A 15267-nucleotide genomic window follows, 5' to 3' on the forward strand; every position below is an offset into this window, starting at 1 on the left:
ACTGAGACTCCCAGTGCTTATGTATTTCAAAGAAAGTTGAGAAAATAATATGTGTGGATTATGATAGCTCATTAAAATTTCAACTTTGAATAAATGAACTAAAGTGAATCAAAAAATCACAACATATGTTTAGGATGCCCTGAATTGATTCTTGAGCTGTCATTATTTCTCTGTATTTGAGAGAATTACAAAGAATACACATCTTTAAAAGTTTTCATTTTTACTTTCTTTTTCTTTTTTAAAATTTTATTCTGAATGTAAGAAATAAACAAGCATTTATATAACAGTAAAATGGGGGAAAGATGATTGCAAATGAAATTGTAAATCAATTTGTACAACTCGCTATTCTTTTAAAATATATAATGAAGTATTATGTAACTTTACTTTTGTCCTTTTTTCTTCCCTTTCCAATGCTCCCTTACATTCTAAAGATAGTTAAAATTAGGCACAAATATATATTTATGTGTGTGTGTGTATGTGTGTGTGTTCTATATGTAAAATCATTCTATATGTAGTTCTATTTATAATTCTTTCTGTGGATACAGATAGCTTGTTCCTTTATTGGTCCTGTGGAGTTAATTTGTGTATTTATAATATTCAGAATGATGTCATTGCTCTAAGTTGTTCTTAAAACAATATTGCAATTACTGTATACAACCTTCTCTTGGTTCTGCTCATTTCATCTTCTTTTTCTTATTTTTAATCGTTCATGGAGAAAGTGGTAAGTAATATGGTCTATTTATAGTTGCAGACCTACTTAAATGATTTTATTGTGTTTGGAAAGACATCCAAAAAAATAAGAAAATGCTACTAAGGGATCTAATGTTTTTCATTAATAAGCACCATTATTGCGGGATATTGTTAAAAATATGAACCACACAATATCCCAAAGGCAGTTATTGACCTTCAAAGATGCACATACTGAAGGCATTTTCATGAACTGAAGACATTTCTGGAATTCGGTAATTTATAAAAATCTATGTTATGATTTAAAAGTCTTCACCCATGTATATCTTATTGGAAGAAATCATGTTGTCAGTCTAAACTAAAAATAAAGGAATAGTATGTAGGAGAAAGAAATTATAGATGAACACACAATAATCTGAGTATTTAACCATTAGTCCTCAATGAGGTGTAAATGAATCTGCAATTACTTAGGACCCAAGAGATATTATCAAACTTGTCAGTGATTTGTAAATGAGCCTATCCATAGGAAGTTCCAAATAAAGGTTCAAAGTGATATTAATAAGGCTGTTATTAATGAGGAGCAAGTTATTCTGACTCTATTGCTCAATTCAAGGAGGAACTGATGGTGAGACAGGTGAAGTAATTTGACTAACATCATACAGCTGGGACTAGAAGTCTCAATCTACATTCCACTGTTCTTTGCATTACAGCCAGATGTATAACTTAAATATAATGTTTTTTATATTCATTATATGAGAGTATGTTCTCTTATGTACATCAAATGAAATAATGAGCATAGAGTACTTTGTAAAGTGTAAAGCATTTTACATTGAACAAAGTTAAATGATTTGCTTTTGTTTTCCTGGTATTTTTTGCCTTAAATACAGTTATTCTCTTCTTTGCTCCAAGTATATTGATTTTTACTAGAGCTATCCAGGTAATTCCTAACATGATCTCTGCTGCATCTGATTGTAAAGACTGACAGTATAGTAACAATCCAATGACCATTTGTTACAAATAGCAAAAGGATCAATGAACTATCTTTATAAGAATATTCTTATAAAGAATATTCAAGATTCAGCAATAGATATATTTCATCTTCCTTCCAAACAGCTTTTTTAAGATGAATGGACAGTTCTCAGGTGTTCGGGTTGAAGAGCAGTGCGATATAGGGGGAAGAGGACTGACTGTGAAGAAAAAAATTTATTCCAATTTTTGTTTCTGACACTTATTATGGTAAACCTGGACAGATCAATTAGTCTCAGTGAACTTCAGTTTCTTCATTTGTAAAAGGAACACAGTGTATTATCTACTCTCATAGTGTTATCATGAGTAAAAATATTATTGTTGTTCAGTCATATTCAACTATTCAAGACTCAGTGTATCCATGGGGCTTTCTTGACAAAGATACTGAAGTGGTTTATCAATTCTTTCTCTAGTTTTATGCAGGCAGAAGTTAAATGCCTTGCCCAGAATCATACAGCTAGTAAGTGTCTGAGGTCAGATCCGAATTCGGATTTCTGACTCCAGGCCCAGCCTTCTATCCATTATATCACGTAGCAGACTTTCTCCCTCCTTCCCAAAGTATACACTGTTAATGTTTTCAGATGTTTAGTGGAGGGAATAAGCATCCCGTTGGGGAAAATGGGAATGGGAACAGAAAAGCTGAGATTTTGAATTTTCTCTCCAGTTTTGAATTGAATTTGGCTAAATTGTGAGCCTTGCTGGACTTAAAGTTAATCAGTCATACTAAGGAATTATTAAGATTTTTATATGTTCTAGGCCCTGTACTAAGATCTAGAAATATGAGAAAGGAACAACAAAAAACAAAAACAAAATCAGCCCCTAGCTTTAATTTTCATTCTTCAATTTTTTTTTCTTGCTTTCTTTTGTTTGTTTGTTTCTTTGTTGTTAAATAGTCACCTAGTGGAAGGCAATATGGCAAAGTATAGAGACAATTTATCTCTGACACATACTGCCTCTGTAATCATTACACAAGTCAATTTCTCCATTCCTTGGGCAATTTTCTAAGATTACAACCTCCAGAGAAAGAGATATTGATAACAGAATTTCCTCAACTGAAAATTCCCTATACCAAGCAAATCAAAGGTCTTCTCCCTGTTCCTACCTTAAATATATAAGATTATAAGAAGGGGTAGGTGAAATAATTTAACACTAAATATGTCTTTTAATTTAATATTTCTATATTCCATTAAAATCTATATCAACAAATAAATTTTAAATATATGTAATGAGTAGTAGGAAAATCTATAAATAATTTCCTCCAAATCATTTATTTAACATGGACGTAAATTTATACTACAGATATTAGAAGATTGTCTATTCCAAAAGTAAATATAACATGGTTTTTAAAAGTGATGATTTAAGAAATTTGTCCCATTGAAATTTAGGCAAATTATCCTAAGCTAACAAGTTATGACCAAGTCAAATAGAGAATATACTAGATTTTAATACTTGCCATAATTTTTATTGGTTAAAACCCATGAAAACATTTTTATGCAATATTTCTCAAACAAATTTTCTCAACCAATTTATGGAAATGAAAAAGTTGAGCAAAAATAATTTCATAGTAATGACTTCCGATATTTCATCTATTTTATATTGAATTTATTTGTTTTTCATTCTAGATGACCTCAACATAAATGGTATCTTAGGAGCTGTCGTAACTGTGGCCTTATTGATTCTATTTTGTGGCCTTGGAGCTTGTTATGCTCAGAAAAAAGGTTATTTTGCAAGTAAGTAAAATTCTCCTATCGTTACACATGTAAATGAAATGCTATTTCTTCTACAAAATCATTAAAGCTTTTGAATACTGTCTGTTTTTCTTCTGTAATAGAAAATGTCATTAGAGTAACATAGACATACAATGGGTATAAAATGAAGTAAGCAAATAATGATGAAACATTAGCTAGAGATAAATTTGATGGATATAGATTTGTGTTTAAGTGATTACATGATATATTTAAGAAAATGTTATTTTGAGGATAAGAATTGTTTTTGTTGACATACCAATTTATTTCTGGTCAAAATACCTTATTAGGGGAAGGCAGTAACATACTTAGTATTACATTTTAAAAAGCAATATGCACAATAATAAAAAAAATTAATCAATATCAAAAATTTTTATCATACTAAAATGTGTTAAATTACTTTGTTATACATTAGTATAATTATAAATTAGTATAACAATTTTTCTTAGACTTTGGAGCCATGTAGCTCCAAATATCTGTTAAGTATCAGTATGAGCAAATAATTTTCAGTGGATTGAAGTTCATAAAGTACAAAATATGCTTACCTATGTTAGTTTACTTATTCTGGGAGATGAGATGAAAATTAGATAAAAAGTACCTAAAAATTTAATACAACATGGCAGACAACACTATTACCTCCTAATTATGCACCCTTTTTAAAGATTATATCAAGAGGAAAATTTTTTTGCAGAGTTTCAAAAAAGTTCTTTGAAGTTGATTTTTGCAAGATACACTACTGAATTTCTTTCTCTCTGAAGAGAGGTGTAGTGTCATGGATTTTTTGGAGCTTTGCAGGATAATTGCTATTGTACAATAAACTTTTGCTTTCTGTGAATTGAAGCTTTAAGAATGTATTGAATTGTGTTTTAAACACAAAATAAACCTAACTTTAAATGAACTCTGATCATTCTTATAACATACTGAGATGTGCAAAGGAATGTTATTTCAAGTGTTATTAAGGAGATATACCATAATTAAATTGACTTGTCCAGAAGTGTAGCAATTGGCTATGCAGAAGTGTACTGATACAGCTTAATGAAAGTGTTCTGACTCCACCTGCTGGGTATTAGTGAAAGTATAAGTCCAAAAAAATTTGGTGTTTCTAGTTTATTTATCTTAAGTCAAAAGACACCAGTCTTGAAATTCCTAAAGAAGACCTGGTACTAAACAAGAAAGATGGGACAGTGATTCACATAAAGCTTACCAGGATTAATTACTTAATGAATTCATTGGAAAGCTGACATTTATGAAATCATTAACTACAATGAGCACAAGAACTCATTATCCAACTGTTAAAAGAGTTTTTTCAAAAATATCCATTTTCTTAATATTCCATTCTGAAAATTAAATTTCAAGAGTTGAAGAGGGTAAGAAGGTACACTGTGTTTCAAAGGAAGTTTGTAAGAAGTCACTTTTTTATTCATATTAATCTATATTGTTCTGTATTTACAATTTCATTAACTATGTACACTTATTTTTTTGTAGAAGAAAACTCCTTTCAGTAAGTATGAGTCTTTTAAGTTTGGGGCTTCCTTTTTCCTAGTATTTTCAGAGTATTGGGGATAAAAAATATGAACATGGTTATTTATGTAAAGTTACTTTCTTTAGGAGTTAGCATAAAAATTAAACTAATGGTTTCTAATCTAGATGCTTAATATTTATAGTGTGGGTACAATTATGCCTATGTATTACCTTCTTATAGCTTTATATATATATATATATATAAAAATCTAAATATAGGTTGAGGAGACCTATAGACATAGCCACTAGACAGTTTGTTGTTTAACATTAAATCATTGAACAAGAATTTATTAAATATTTACCATGAATAAGCTACTGACATGGATGGGGATATCCATCCTTTAGCAATTGATAATTCGGTTGGGATATATGTATATTTTAATGACTTTTAACATCTTTAATGCAGTGGTTGTTATCCTAATTACCATATTGTATTTAATTAAGTTTTAATGACATTATATTGAACATATATTCCAACTATCTTGACATAAAATTTGATCTCTAGATCCAGAATCATGCATTTTTGTGAGATGATAAAAAATTGAATATATATATATAATATATATATAATACATATACATGTATGTTTGTATATATGTGTGTGTTTTTAAAATGTCCCTATTGTTTCATAATATCAAGTACTCGGGTATTGTTGATACTGGCTTAGATGTTCAGTGTTTGTGTATAAAATTGTGCACATACTAATATTTCATTGAAATGCCATCATCTAAAGAAATGTCATTAAACTGATATCAAGACTGATTTTTTTCCTTTTTAATCAAGATAACTTGAGCACAACAATTAACTCCTGTTAACCAAGAAATTATGTCAGTTTCAGCTTGCTATTTTAAAACTTCAGAATCACGAAGTTGTAATCTATTTAATTATGTGCCTTCCATGTCTCCCTAAATAGGAAGAACAATTCAGACTCTAAAGCTGCTAAAATGAGTGAATGTGTAAGTACTTTTTCAAATATGTTTTTAGATAGAAATAATTTAAGGAGATGGGGGAAAGTTATAAGAGAATAAGATAATTTTTATCTTCTCTCATTAACTCTACCAAATACCAATTGCCCATTTTCCTTTTTTCCTAAGATCAAGGCTAATTTTCTAAATGCAAAAGTATCTTTGATAATATATCAATTACATAGTTTTGTAGAGCACAGAAAACTGATATGTAGATGTAATTTCTGCATATGCTTACAATATAAGAAAGAGAAAACAAAAGAGGAAATTAACTCTCTATGCTATATGGAATATGTTGAATTATTATTCTCCAATGCCAAGAAAACTGAGAGGAAATGGATTCAACTTGCCAAGTGATCAGTTTTATAAAATCAGAATTATAAAGTCACAGAATCAGGAGTGACTTCAAAGACTATCTAAGCCAACCTGTACCCTTCTATAACATTGTTTCCATCTTCCATGTCATAATTTTCAATGATGAAAATCATCACCTTACAACAAAACTGTGTTTCTTTTCAATGGTTCTAATTGTTCTAGAGTGTTGCTGTGTCTATCACAGATTCTTAGAGCCTGAAGGAATAGAGAAGCCATCCAAGCCAAACTTGATAACATACCTAACAAGTGGTCATTCAACTCTCAAGAAGCTTTAATGATTCCTTATTTCCTCTAGGATAATATAAAAACTTGTTACTTTGGCAATTATAGGCATTGCAAACTAGCTCCATTCTATTTCCAAGCTGGTTGCATCCACTTTCCTCCATAGATAGGGTGTTCTAGTGAAATCAGCCCATTTTTCATTTCTTTATGGAAAGGATATTCCAATTTCCATCATGCCTTGGGAAAGGCTTTCCTTAAATACCCAGAATGCCCGTGCCTCTTGGAAACCATACATTTCTTCAAAACTCTTCTGATTTCCCCAATTGTTAGTATTTTTCTCCATTGAAAACTGCTTTTCATCGTATGTATATTTCTTGTATGTATCTATATGTATATATTTGGGATTACCAACTGACAATTGATCTGCACTTTAGAAAAATTTCAGTGGCTGAGTTGAGGATGGATTGGACTAGGAAGAGGTTTGAGGCAGACTCATCAACAAGTTATTTCAGTAGTCCAAATGTGAGAGTGGCTTATACCAAGATGGTCGTCATATTAGAGAAATAATGAGTTCTATTCAAAAGGTATTGCAAAGATTAAATCAACAGGCTTTATCAACAGATAGGATGGGGGGGGAGGAATAAGTGATAAAAAGAAGTCAAGGATGACACTTAAAACAGAGAGTCTGGGAGACGGGGAGGATGGTGATGCTGACAACATGGAAAGAAGGCTTAGAAGAAAATATGATGAATGCAGTTTTTGAAATGCTGCGCTTGAGAAGTCTACAGGACATGTATTTTAAGACACTTGAAAGGCAGTTGGAAATGTAAAACAAAGTCAGCAGGGAAATTAGGACAGGATAGGTGGATGTGAGAATCACTGGCATAGATATGATAATTAAATCCATGGGAATTGATGACATTATCAAGTGAAATAGTATAGAAGGGAAGAGAAGAGTGCTCAAAAGAGAGCCTTGTGGGACATGTACAATTAAAAGGCATCATCAGGATCCAGCTAAGGAAACTAAAAAGGAGTGCTGTAATAGGAGGTAAACTAGGAAGGAGAACCAGAAGAGAGTGGTGATCTGAAAATCTGGAGAGAAGAAGGTATCAAGAAAAAAAAAAGAATAATGGAGTCAAAAGCTGCCAAGAAGTCAAAAAAAAAAAAATGAGAATTGAGAAGCATTCGTTGAATTTGGTATATATCAAAGGTAACTTTTGGAGAAAGTAATTTGGTGGAATGGGGTTTGTCTGCTTTTGTGAAGAAGGTAGAGACCTGGGTGTGTTTGTAGGGGATACTAAAACATCCAGTAGACAAGAAGAATGAAAATAAGTTAGGGAGTGAGGAAGAAATGACAGAGGGGATAATCTGTTGGAAGAGATGGAAAGGAATGGGATCACTTATGCAAGTAAAGGAATTTGCCTTGATAAGAAATAGGAGTACCTCTTTGTCTGGGACAGGGATGAAGGAAAAAATAGTGGTAGGGGTACTTGAGTGATGTGAGATAACTAAGAAATTAGAAGAGGAAACCCATGCTAATTGTCCTCAATTTTTTTCTGTAAAATATAATGCAAAGTTCTCAACTAAGAAGGTAAGAGGAGGAGCCATGGGAAATTTGAGGAGGAATGAAAAAGTTTGGAAGAGCCACTGTGAAAATTAAGATAGTGTATTGATAATGAACATGTGGGGAAATTGCCTAGTCTGATTGCAACTGTATTACATGCATCTTTTTTGGATTGAGTCAGAATGATTCTGTGACTTTTTCCATCTTTCTCTAAATAACCTAATTTCTTTCTCATGTTAAAACCCTTCAGATATTTGGAGATAAATATTGTATTTTTCCCACAATGATTTTTTCCAGGTTAAAGATATCCAGTTCCCTTCAACCAGTCAACAAATAGTGTGAACTCAAAGTCATATATCAGATTGGCTGGAAGAACAATTCTTCCCAAAGTGCAATGACTAAAACAAAATACACTATATATTTGGTCTGACTAGGGAGAGTATAGTAAAACCCAGTTTTCTTCAATTCAGTTCAATCAATTTAGCATTTTAAGGTCTTTGAAGATTTTTTGTCTTTTTGTTCTCAACCTGGCATGATGCTCTTCTTCATTTGAATGTTTTCAGAATGTTTATTGGAAAATTGTCCTTGAATAGATAAAATTAAAGAGAAAAGAAAAAGAATGAAAATTATAGCCACACACTCCTCAGAGTTACCATAAAAAATTAAGACTTACCTAAGAGTAACTAAGAGCTATCATAAAAAAAGGAAAAATTTGAAGAATGACAAAAGATGTTCTAGACTATTTCTTCTCTATTCTGAAGGACACCTCAAAAATCCAATACAAAGATGGATTTAGCTCTTTTCAACAATGAGGTAGTTCAAGATAATTCTAATAGACTTGTGATGGAAAGAGTCATCTTCATCCAGAGAGAGAATTGTGAAGACTAAATGTGGATAAAAGCATAATATTTTCATCTTTTTTATTATTGTTATTGTTTATTTGCTTGTTTTTTCTTTCTCATATTTTTCACCTTTTGATCTGATTTTTCTCACACAGCATGACAAATGTGCAAATATGTTTAGAAGAATTGCATGTTTAACTTATATTGGATTATTTGCTGTCTAGAGAAGGGGAAAGGGAGAGAGAAAAATTTGGAACGTATGGATTTGCAAGGATGAATATTGAAAACTATCTTTGTATGTATTTGAAAATTTAAGTTATTACTTTTTAAAAAATAAAATAGGTGTACAAATTTTTAAAATCCAGTATAAATAGCAAATGATACTGCATCTTTGCATTTCATTGAACATCTCTTGATGCATCAATGAATCAATGATTTGGAGCAGTACCAAGAATATCAGGGATACAGAACAGAAGATAGCGCCATCAATATAATCACAAATGCCTCTTCTGATATAAAGCAATGATGATAAACAGAAACAGAACCAGGAACCTTAGGGCCACAGGACACTTCAATGTCAATCATCAAGGATTATCTATTATAAAATGGCTCGGAAGTTATAAGATTCTTGCATTAAATCTTTCTTGAGATTTAGGTTGATAAAAGAAAACTTATTCCTGTATCATCACTTACTCAGTTTTTCCTAGTCCATCAAACCATAATCTCCTCTCTAAGAACTCTATTGGGAGATGTCAAATTTTTGCCACTTTAGAGGCTTCCAAGAGATTACTGCCCCTCTTCTTTAGGAGCGAAATATAGGCAGTTCCATCTAGGACCTCAAAATTAAGAAATCCCTTTTCTTCTAATACACATTCACCATAGTTTTTCATAAATTCATTTATCTTCTCCAAGATATTGGAAAATACTACTACTCCTTGGTCTTCCAAGCCTTCCATGGGAAAGAATTGTTGAAATCACTCCCAATTGAGGGGAACATGAGCTATTAATGCAGGAACCTGAAGCTAAGGTTAACTGTTCAGGAAAATTTGTGAGACAGAGAGGATCAGCTAGAACATCCAACACTAATCCAGTCTTATCATGTAATCTTCCTGGAGGCTGGATTCCAGAAACCAGTAGATGGGAGAAAGTTTCCCCTTCCTAGGATCTCATTGGTTTAGATATGGCTTCTGGAAAGCTGGACATCTGGCCTGAGCAATCAGGTACAAGATGATGAAGGACCAATCCTTTAGCCCTCAGATGAGACACTTCCATTTTGCCAATTGAGAACAAGTTGAAAGCTGTTTGGATTAGGTGCTTTGAGGGGTAAAAATATCTATTTTGTTCTTAAAGGGATCATGAGACCCTGTTTACAACACGAAATAGCACAACTACTTCAAAATCTTTTTTGACAATGGGATAACCCCCCAAACTCTATTAATCTTGTCCCAAAGCCCATTGGTATAGTATTCTATTCTATTCTCATTGGTGGAGATGAAAGCCTTAAGATTTAGTATAGTAACTTGAAGAAATGTCACAATCAGTTAAAGGTTTTTTTTTTTTTTTTTTTTTTTAAATTAGGTAAGAATCTGGGCATGTTTATAGGCAACTAGGCAGCACTGAATGAACTAATGGGTTGGAAAGATTAAAAAGATGTTTAAGCTCACTATTAATTCATATTGAGTTTGCAGTCTGCTGAAACCACTAGAATTTTTTTTTCTGAAGCAATTGGTGTTAAGTGACTTGCCCAGGGTCATACAGCTAGGAAATGTTAAATGCCCGAGTCAGATTTGAACTCAGGTCCTCCTGACAGAGCCCTGAGGTTAGTACTCTATCCACTGCACTATCTAGCTGCCCCAATTTTCTTTTTTTTTTTTAAACACAAATGACTAATCATTCTTTCCTCATCTTGCACTTGTGAAATTGAGTATTTGAATCTATGTATAAGATTTTATACATTATCTCCATTAAATTTCTATTTATTAGATTTACTCTTAAGAGAAAGTATGGCCTAGTGAATAAGTGCCAAGCTTGGAATCAGGAACACCTGACTTTACATGCAGTTTGTGACATTTACTATGACCTTGAGCAATCCCCCTTGTAAAGGGCTGGAACTCTGGAAAAGTATACTTGAAACAAGGATATGTACAACAACAGGGTGTTTGCTGGGTATAATTAATGAGATAATGGTTCCCTAGTTCACATATACTTATAATGTACTACTTCCCTAGTATTTACTTTTGTGTAGAGGGCGGCACATAGTGAGCGAACTCTGGGTAAGGTACAAGACCCTTCCTCCCATGCCAATGGATTTATGTATACCTATTTCAACTAAAATAAAACAAAGCAGATGTAGAGGGCCGCAGATAGTGAGGGAACTCTGGGTAAGGCATAAGACCCTTCAGCCCAGAGGGAACCTGCTGACAATGTTTGGTTCGGCTCCCCATCTCCCCTAAGGGCTCTCAGCCTTCCTGAGAAGTCAAGGAGGGCGTGACCACCTGTGTTCTCCTTGAAGCAAGGGATATTTACAGTAAAGAGAGGCATTTACATATCAATAGCAGGATGCTTATAGTTAGCACTTGCACAGTGTGCTGTGGTGATGTAATGGTTCTCTAGTTGGTGTGCTATAATGATGTAATCATACCAAGGTATTTAAGGACTGAGAGGACTTGAAATAAGGATACTCCATCTTTGACCATCCTCTTGAGTCTACTGCCTCCTTCACTTAGTCATGGTCCTCAACAAGTTTGTTTCTACTTTGTTCTATCTAATGTATTTATATGTTGTTTTGCCCAATAGAAGGGAATCTCCTTAAGAGTAAGAACTGAGGTTTTTTTTATTTATTTTTCTGGCACACTTTCTGGCACATAACAGTCACTTAATATGTAATGACTGATGATTCATTGACTGGTTTTCCTAAGTTCACACAACAAAATAGTACAAAAATAAAGTAGTAGTAACTTCCACCAAATGATTTGGGATATATTTGTAAATTCAGGAGTCATTGGCATATAGGTGATATTTGAACTCATGGAAGCAGATGAAATCAATATAAAAGAAAATATAGAGAGAACAATATCTTACTGAATAAAATTATATTTATTCTGCCATTTACTAAACTAGCAAAGTAAAGTGCCTTTAATAAAGCTTTATCAACTTGTAGCCTAGTTGCTCAGTAATGCAAGATCAGAACTGTACTTCTCAGAACACAAAGTACCAAGAAGGTGGTACTTGGGAAAAGCAGAGAGTGTGTGCTGGAGGGTTTTTTTCCCCCTTTGCTTTCCTTCAGATAGGAGCTTTTTAGGAATTTTGAACTAATTCCAAGTTGATAGAGTGATCCCCAAGAGGCAGGTGGAGACCAAAAGGGACATAACTCTAAGAGACTTCTTTCCAAAATTCTGACATGTATCTGCCAAAGATACTAAGGTCATAGCTTAAACTGGAAGGCCCACAAGAATCCTTTTGGTTCAATTACCTCATTTGTATTAAGGGAATTGAAGACTAGGGAGGTTAAAATGAATTTCCTAAGACTATATAGATAGTACATGGCTGAAAAAGGATTGGAACCAAGAGCTTCTGGTTCCACAGCCTGTGCTTTTCCCAGTATACTGTGATTGACTCCTCATTTGGGGGGAGCTGGAAAGACCCAAGATTCCTTGCTATAAATTGGAATTACATGATGAATTTACAATGAAATTTATTTAAAATATAAATTTCCCTATCTCATTTAAGAAATTCAATAGTACAAGTACAGAATAGAGACACTAACAGAAATCCATATGGCAAAAGATTTAGAAATTTTAGGTGATGCAAGCTCAGTACGACATGGCTGATAGAAAAGCTAGAGATCCACGGTATGGTAACAATGCCAGATTGTTTTTTAAAACAATTTTTGTCTCTAAAATGAGGGAGATATCTGAGATGTTTAGATTTTTTGTCATTCAGTTTGAATATAACATTTTAAAAGACCCTTGCTAAGTATTACATCCAGGAAGAGTGACAAAAATGGTGTAATTATCAGGGGGAACATGGTAACTCCCTTCATATATGTGAAGAATTGTCCAGTTGAAGAGGGAATAAACTTATTCTAGGATGATCAAAAGGGTACAATTAATACTGTTGTGTAGAATTTTTTTCCACAAATGTTATCCTGTCTTAGGTATTGAGTTCCTTTCAATTCTGATATTGATGACAGATTAATAATTAGTTTATGTGGACCTTTTTAACTGATAAAACAAAAAAAGGAAACCAGGTATGGAGGATTACTAACGTAGATTGTTTTTTTGCTCAACAGTTTTAGAATTTCTTGACTCAGGAATACTTTTTGTCTCTAATTAAAATCTGAAAAATGTAACATTAGAATATGTTTTAGTTGAATGATATTATTTTGTAATCAAAATAACTAGCATTTACATAACACTTTAAGGTTTGTGAAGTGCTTCACAAATATTATCTCATTTATCCTCTCAACAATTCTGGGAGTTAGGTGTTATCCTTATCCCCATTTTGCACATGAAGAAATTGAGTCAGGCAGAAGTTAATAATGATTTGTCCTGAAATCCCATAGCTAATAAGTATCTGAGACTGGATTTGAATTTCGGTTTTTCTGCCTCAATTTCCAACACTCAATCCATTGAAGCATCTTATTTAAAAAAAGGGGGGGATACATATTTATAACAAGTTGTTTGCATAGATAACTATATATTTATTAAATTAAGTGATATGTTTAAATTTTCTTTTTTTTCTCCTTCTAGGATTTCAAGCACACAAAGTCCTTTGTAATTTAGAAGACTTCTTACTTTGAGATATACCCAAACCACTGTTTGTTAAACAAACTATTAAAAATGATATTTTAAAAAACTGTGCTTTTGTCTTACATTTAACAAAAGTTATATAATGAAACCAGAAAGATGATTTTGGTTAAAATTTTATCATGATCTCTATAGTATTTGAAATATAAAATTTTACAAGAATAATCTTAAGCACCTAACATAATTTTGATTTTTTATTGTTTAGGGTTCTTGTGTGTTATTATTTATGTGTCTCCATATGCTTATATGTATGCATTTCTTTATTTCCTTCTATTATTTCTGTCTTATTTTGTAGCTTAGGTATCTTCTCACAGTTACCACTGTTTCTGAAAGAAAATGTTTAAATAGCTTATACTGAAGGTCAATTTGTCCTACAGCACAAGAAAATATCAGCCTAATATACTTTCTTTGTAGGTACCCACTTGAGGAGTTCAGAACACATTCTGAAATAAAGAATCTATTTGAACATATTGCCAAAATCCAGTTTTTCTATCCCAAGGCAAACATTGTTCATCTATATGAGAGAATTCATATAGAAACATATTTGCATAAATTCCATACATTCTGTTTTTGTTTCTCTACAAGAAAAAGTAACCTTTAGGAAAGCAAAAATGCATGCTGTGTATGATATCCTTCACACAATTTGACGATGGAAAGACAACTGTTAGGATATAACTAGTTTCAAATCTCAATTCTGACAGTCACTGCCAGGTTGTCTCTGCAAGAACATACATGTAATATATACCCTAAAAGTGAATTTATTAAATTCTTGAGTTAAAAAAAAGAGACTAAATAAAAAACCCCAATAATTTGCTGCTTTCAATAAACACATTTAAAACATATGTGTTCTTTAGTTAAAATGAGGGACTAAAACAACATTTATTCAGGTTATTAAAAATTATAATTGTGATTTTAGGAAAGGCCACAATAGAAATAGGTAACATTTAAAAAGAATAATAGGGAATATAAAGACATTCCAGAAATTGACATTGCAGTATTACTAAATATGTGTACCAAACATTCTGCGGAGTGGCTAAATTTTAAAAAGAAAAGTAGATGTATTGAAAAAAAAAAAAAAAGAACTTATAAAAACACAGTTGTTTGAGATTTTAATGATCCTCTTTAAGAGCTAGGTGAATCTAACAAAGATAAATTATAAAGAAAATATAGAGCTTAATTGAATGTTAGAAAAATTAGAGTTAAAAGACCTATGGTAATTTCTGAATGGAACTGTAAAGATACATGAAATCATAAATTTTTAAAAGCTGATCACGGATTAGGGCCCAAAGTAGTCGCAGATAACTGTAAAAATAAAGAAATATCACATCCTTTAAAACTGTCAAATAATAAAGGAAGCATGAAGGGGAAATACAGATTTAAATGGAACCTTAAAAATGAGAATTAACTAAAGAAACAATTACCTGTAAGAGAATGATAAAAAATAAGAAATAATACCTAAACCTATGTAGAGTTCCACCACAGTAGTCTAAAAAGAAAAATAATCTTTAGAAA

At 32.2% G+C, this 15267-nt stretch overlaps 1 protein-coding gene across 2 annotated transcripts in view; it reads left to right on the forward strand.

Moving 5' to 3' along the window:
* Positions 1 to 13818, forward strand: part of JAM2 (junctional adhesion molecule 2) — a 98347-nt gene extending 84529 nt beyond the window's left edge. For both annotated transcript variants that reach the window (XM_051984828.1, XM_051984827.1), the window contains exons 7-10: positions 3336 to 3443; positions 4944 to 4959; positions 5893 to 5935; positions 13699 to 13818. In XM_051984828.1, the coding sequence (XP_051840788.1) occupies positions 3336 to 3443; positions 4944 to 4959; positions 5893 to 5935; positions 13699 to 13731 (200 nt within the window). In that variant the 3' untranslated portion in view covers positions 13732 to 13818. The remainder of the gene's footprint in view (positions 1 to 3335; positions 3444 to 4943; positions 4960 to 5892; positions 5936 to 13698) is intronic.
* Positions 13819 to 15267: the final 1449 nt, after the last annotated feature.

Source organism: Antechinus flavipes, chromosome 3, assembly GCF_016432865.1.
Source record: "Antechinus flavipes isolate AdamAnt ecotype Samford, QLD, Australia chromosome 3, AdamAnt_v2, whole genome shotgun sequence".
In the NCBI taxonomy this organism is placed as follows: domain Eukaryota; kingdom Metazoa; phylum Chordata; class Mammalia; order Dasyuromorphia; family Dasyuridae; genus Antechinus; species Antechinus flavipes.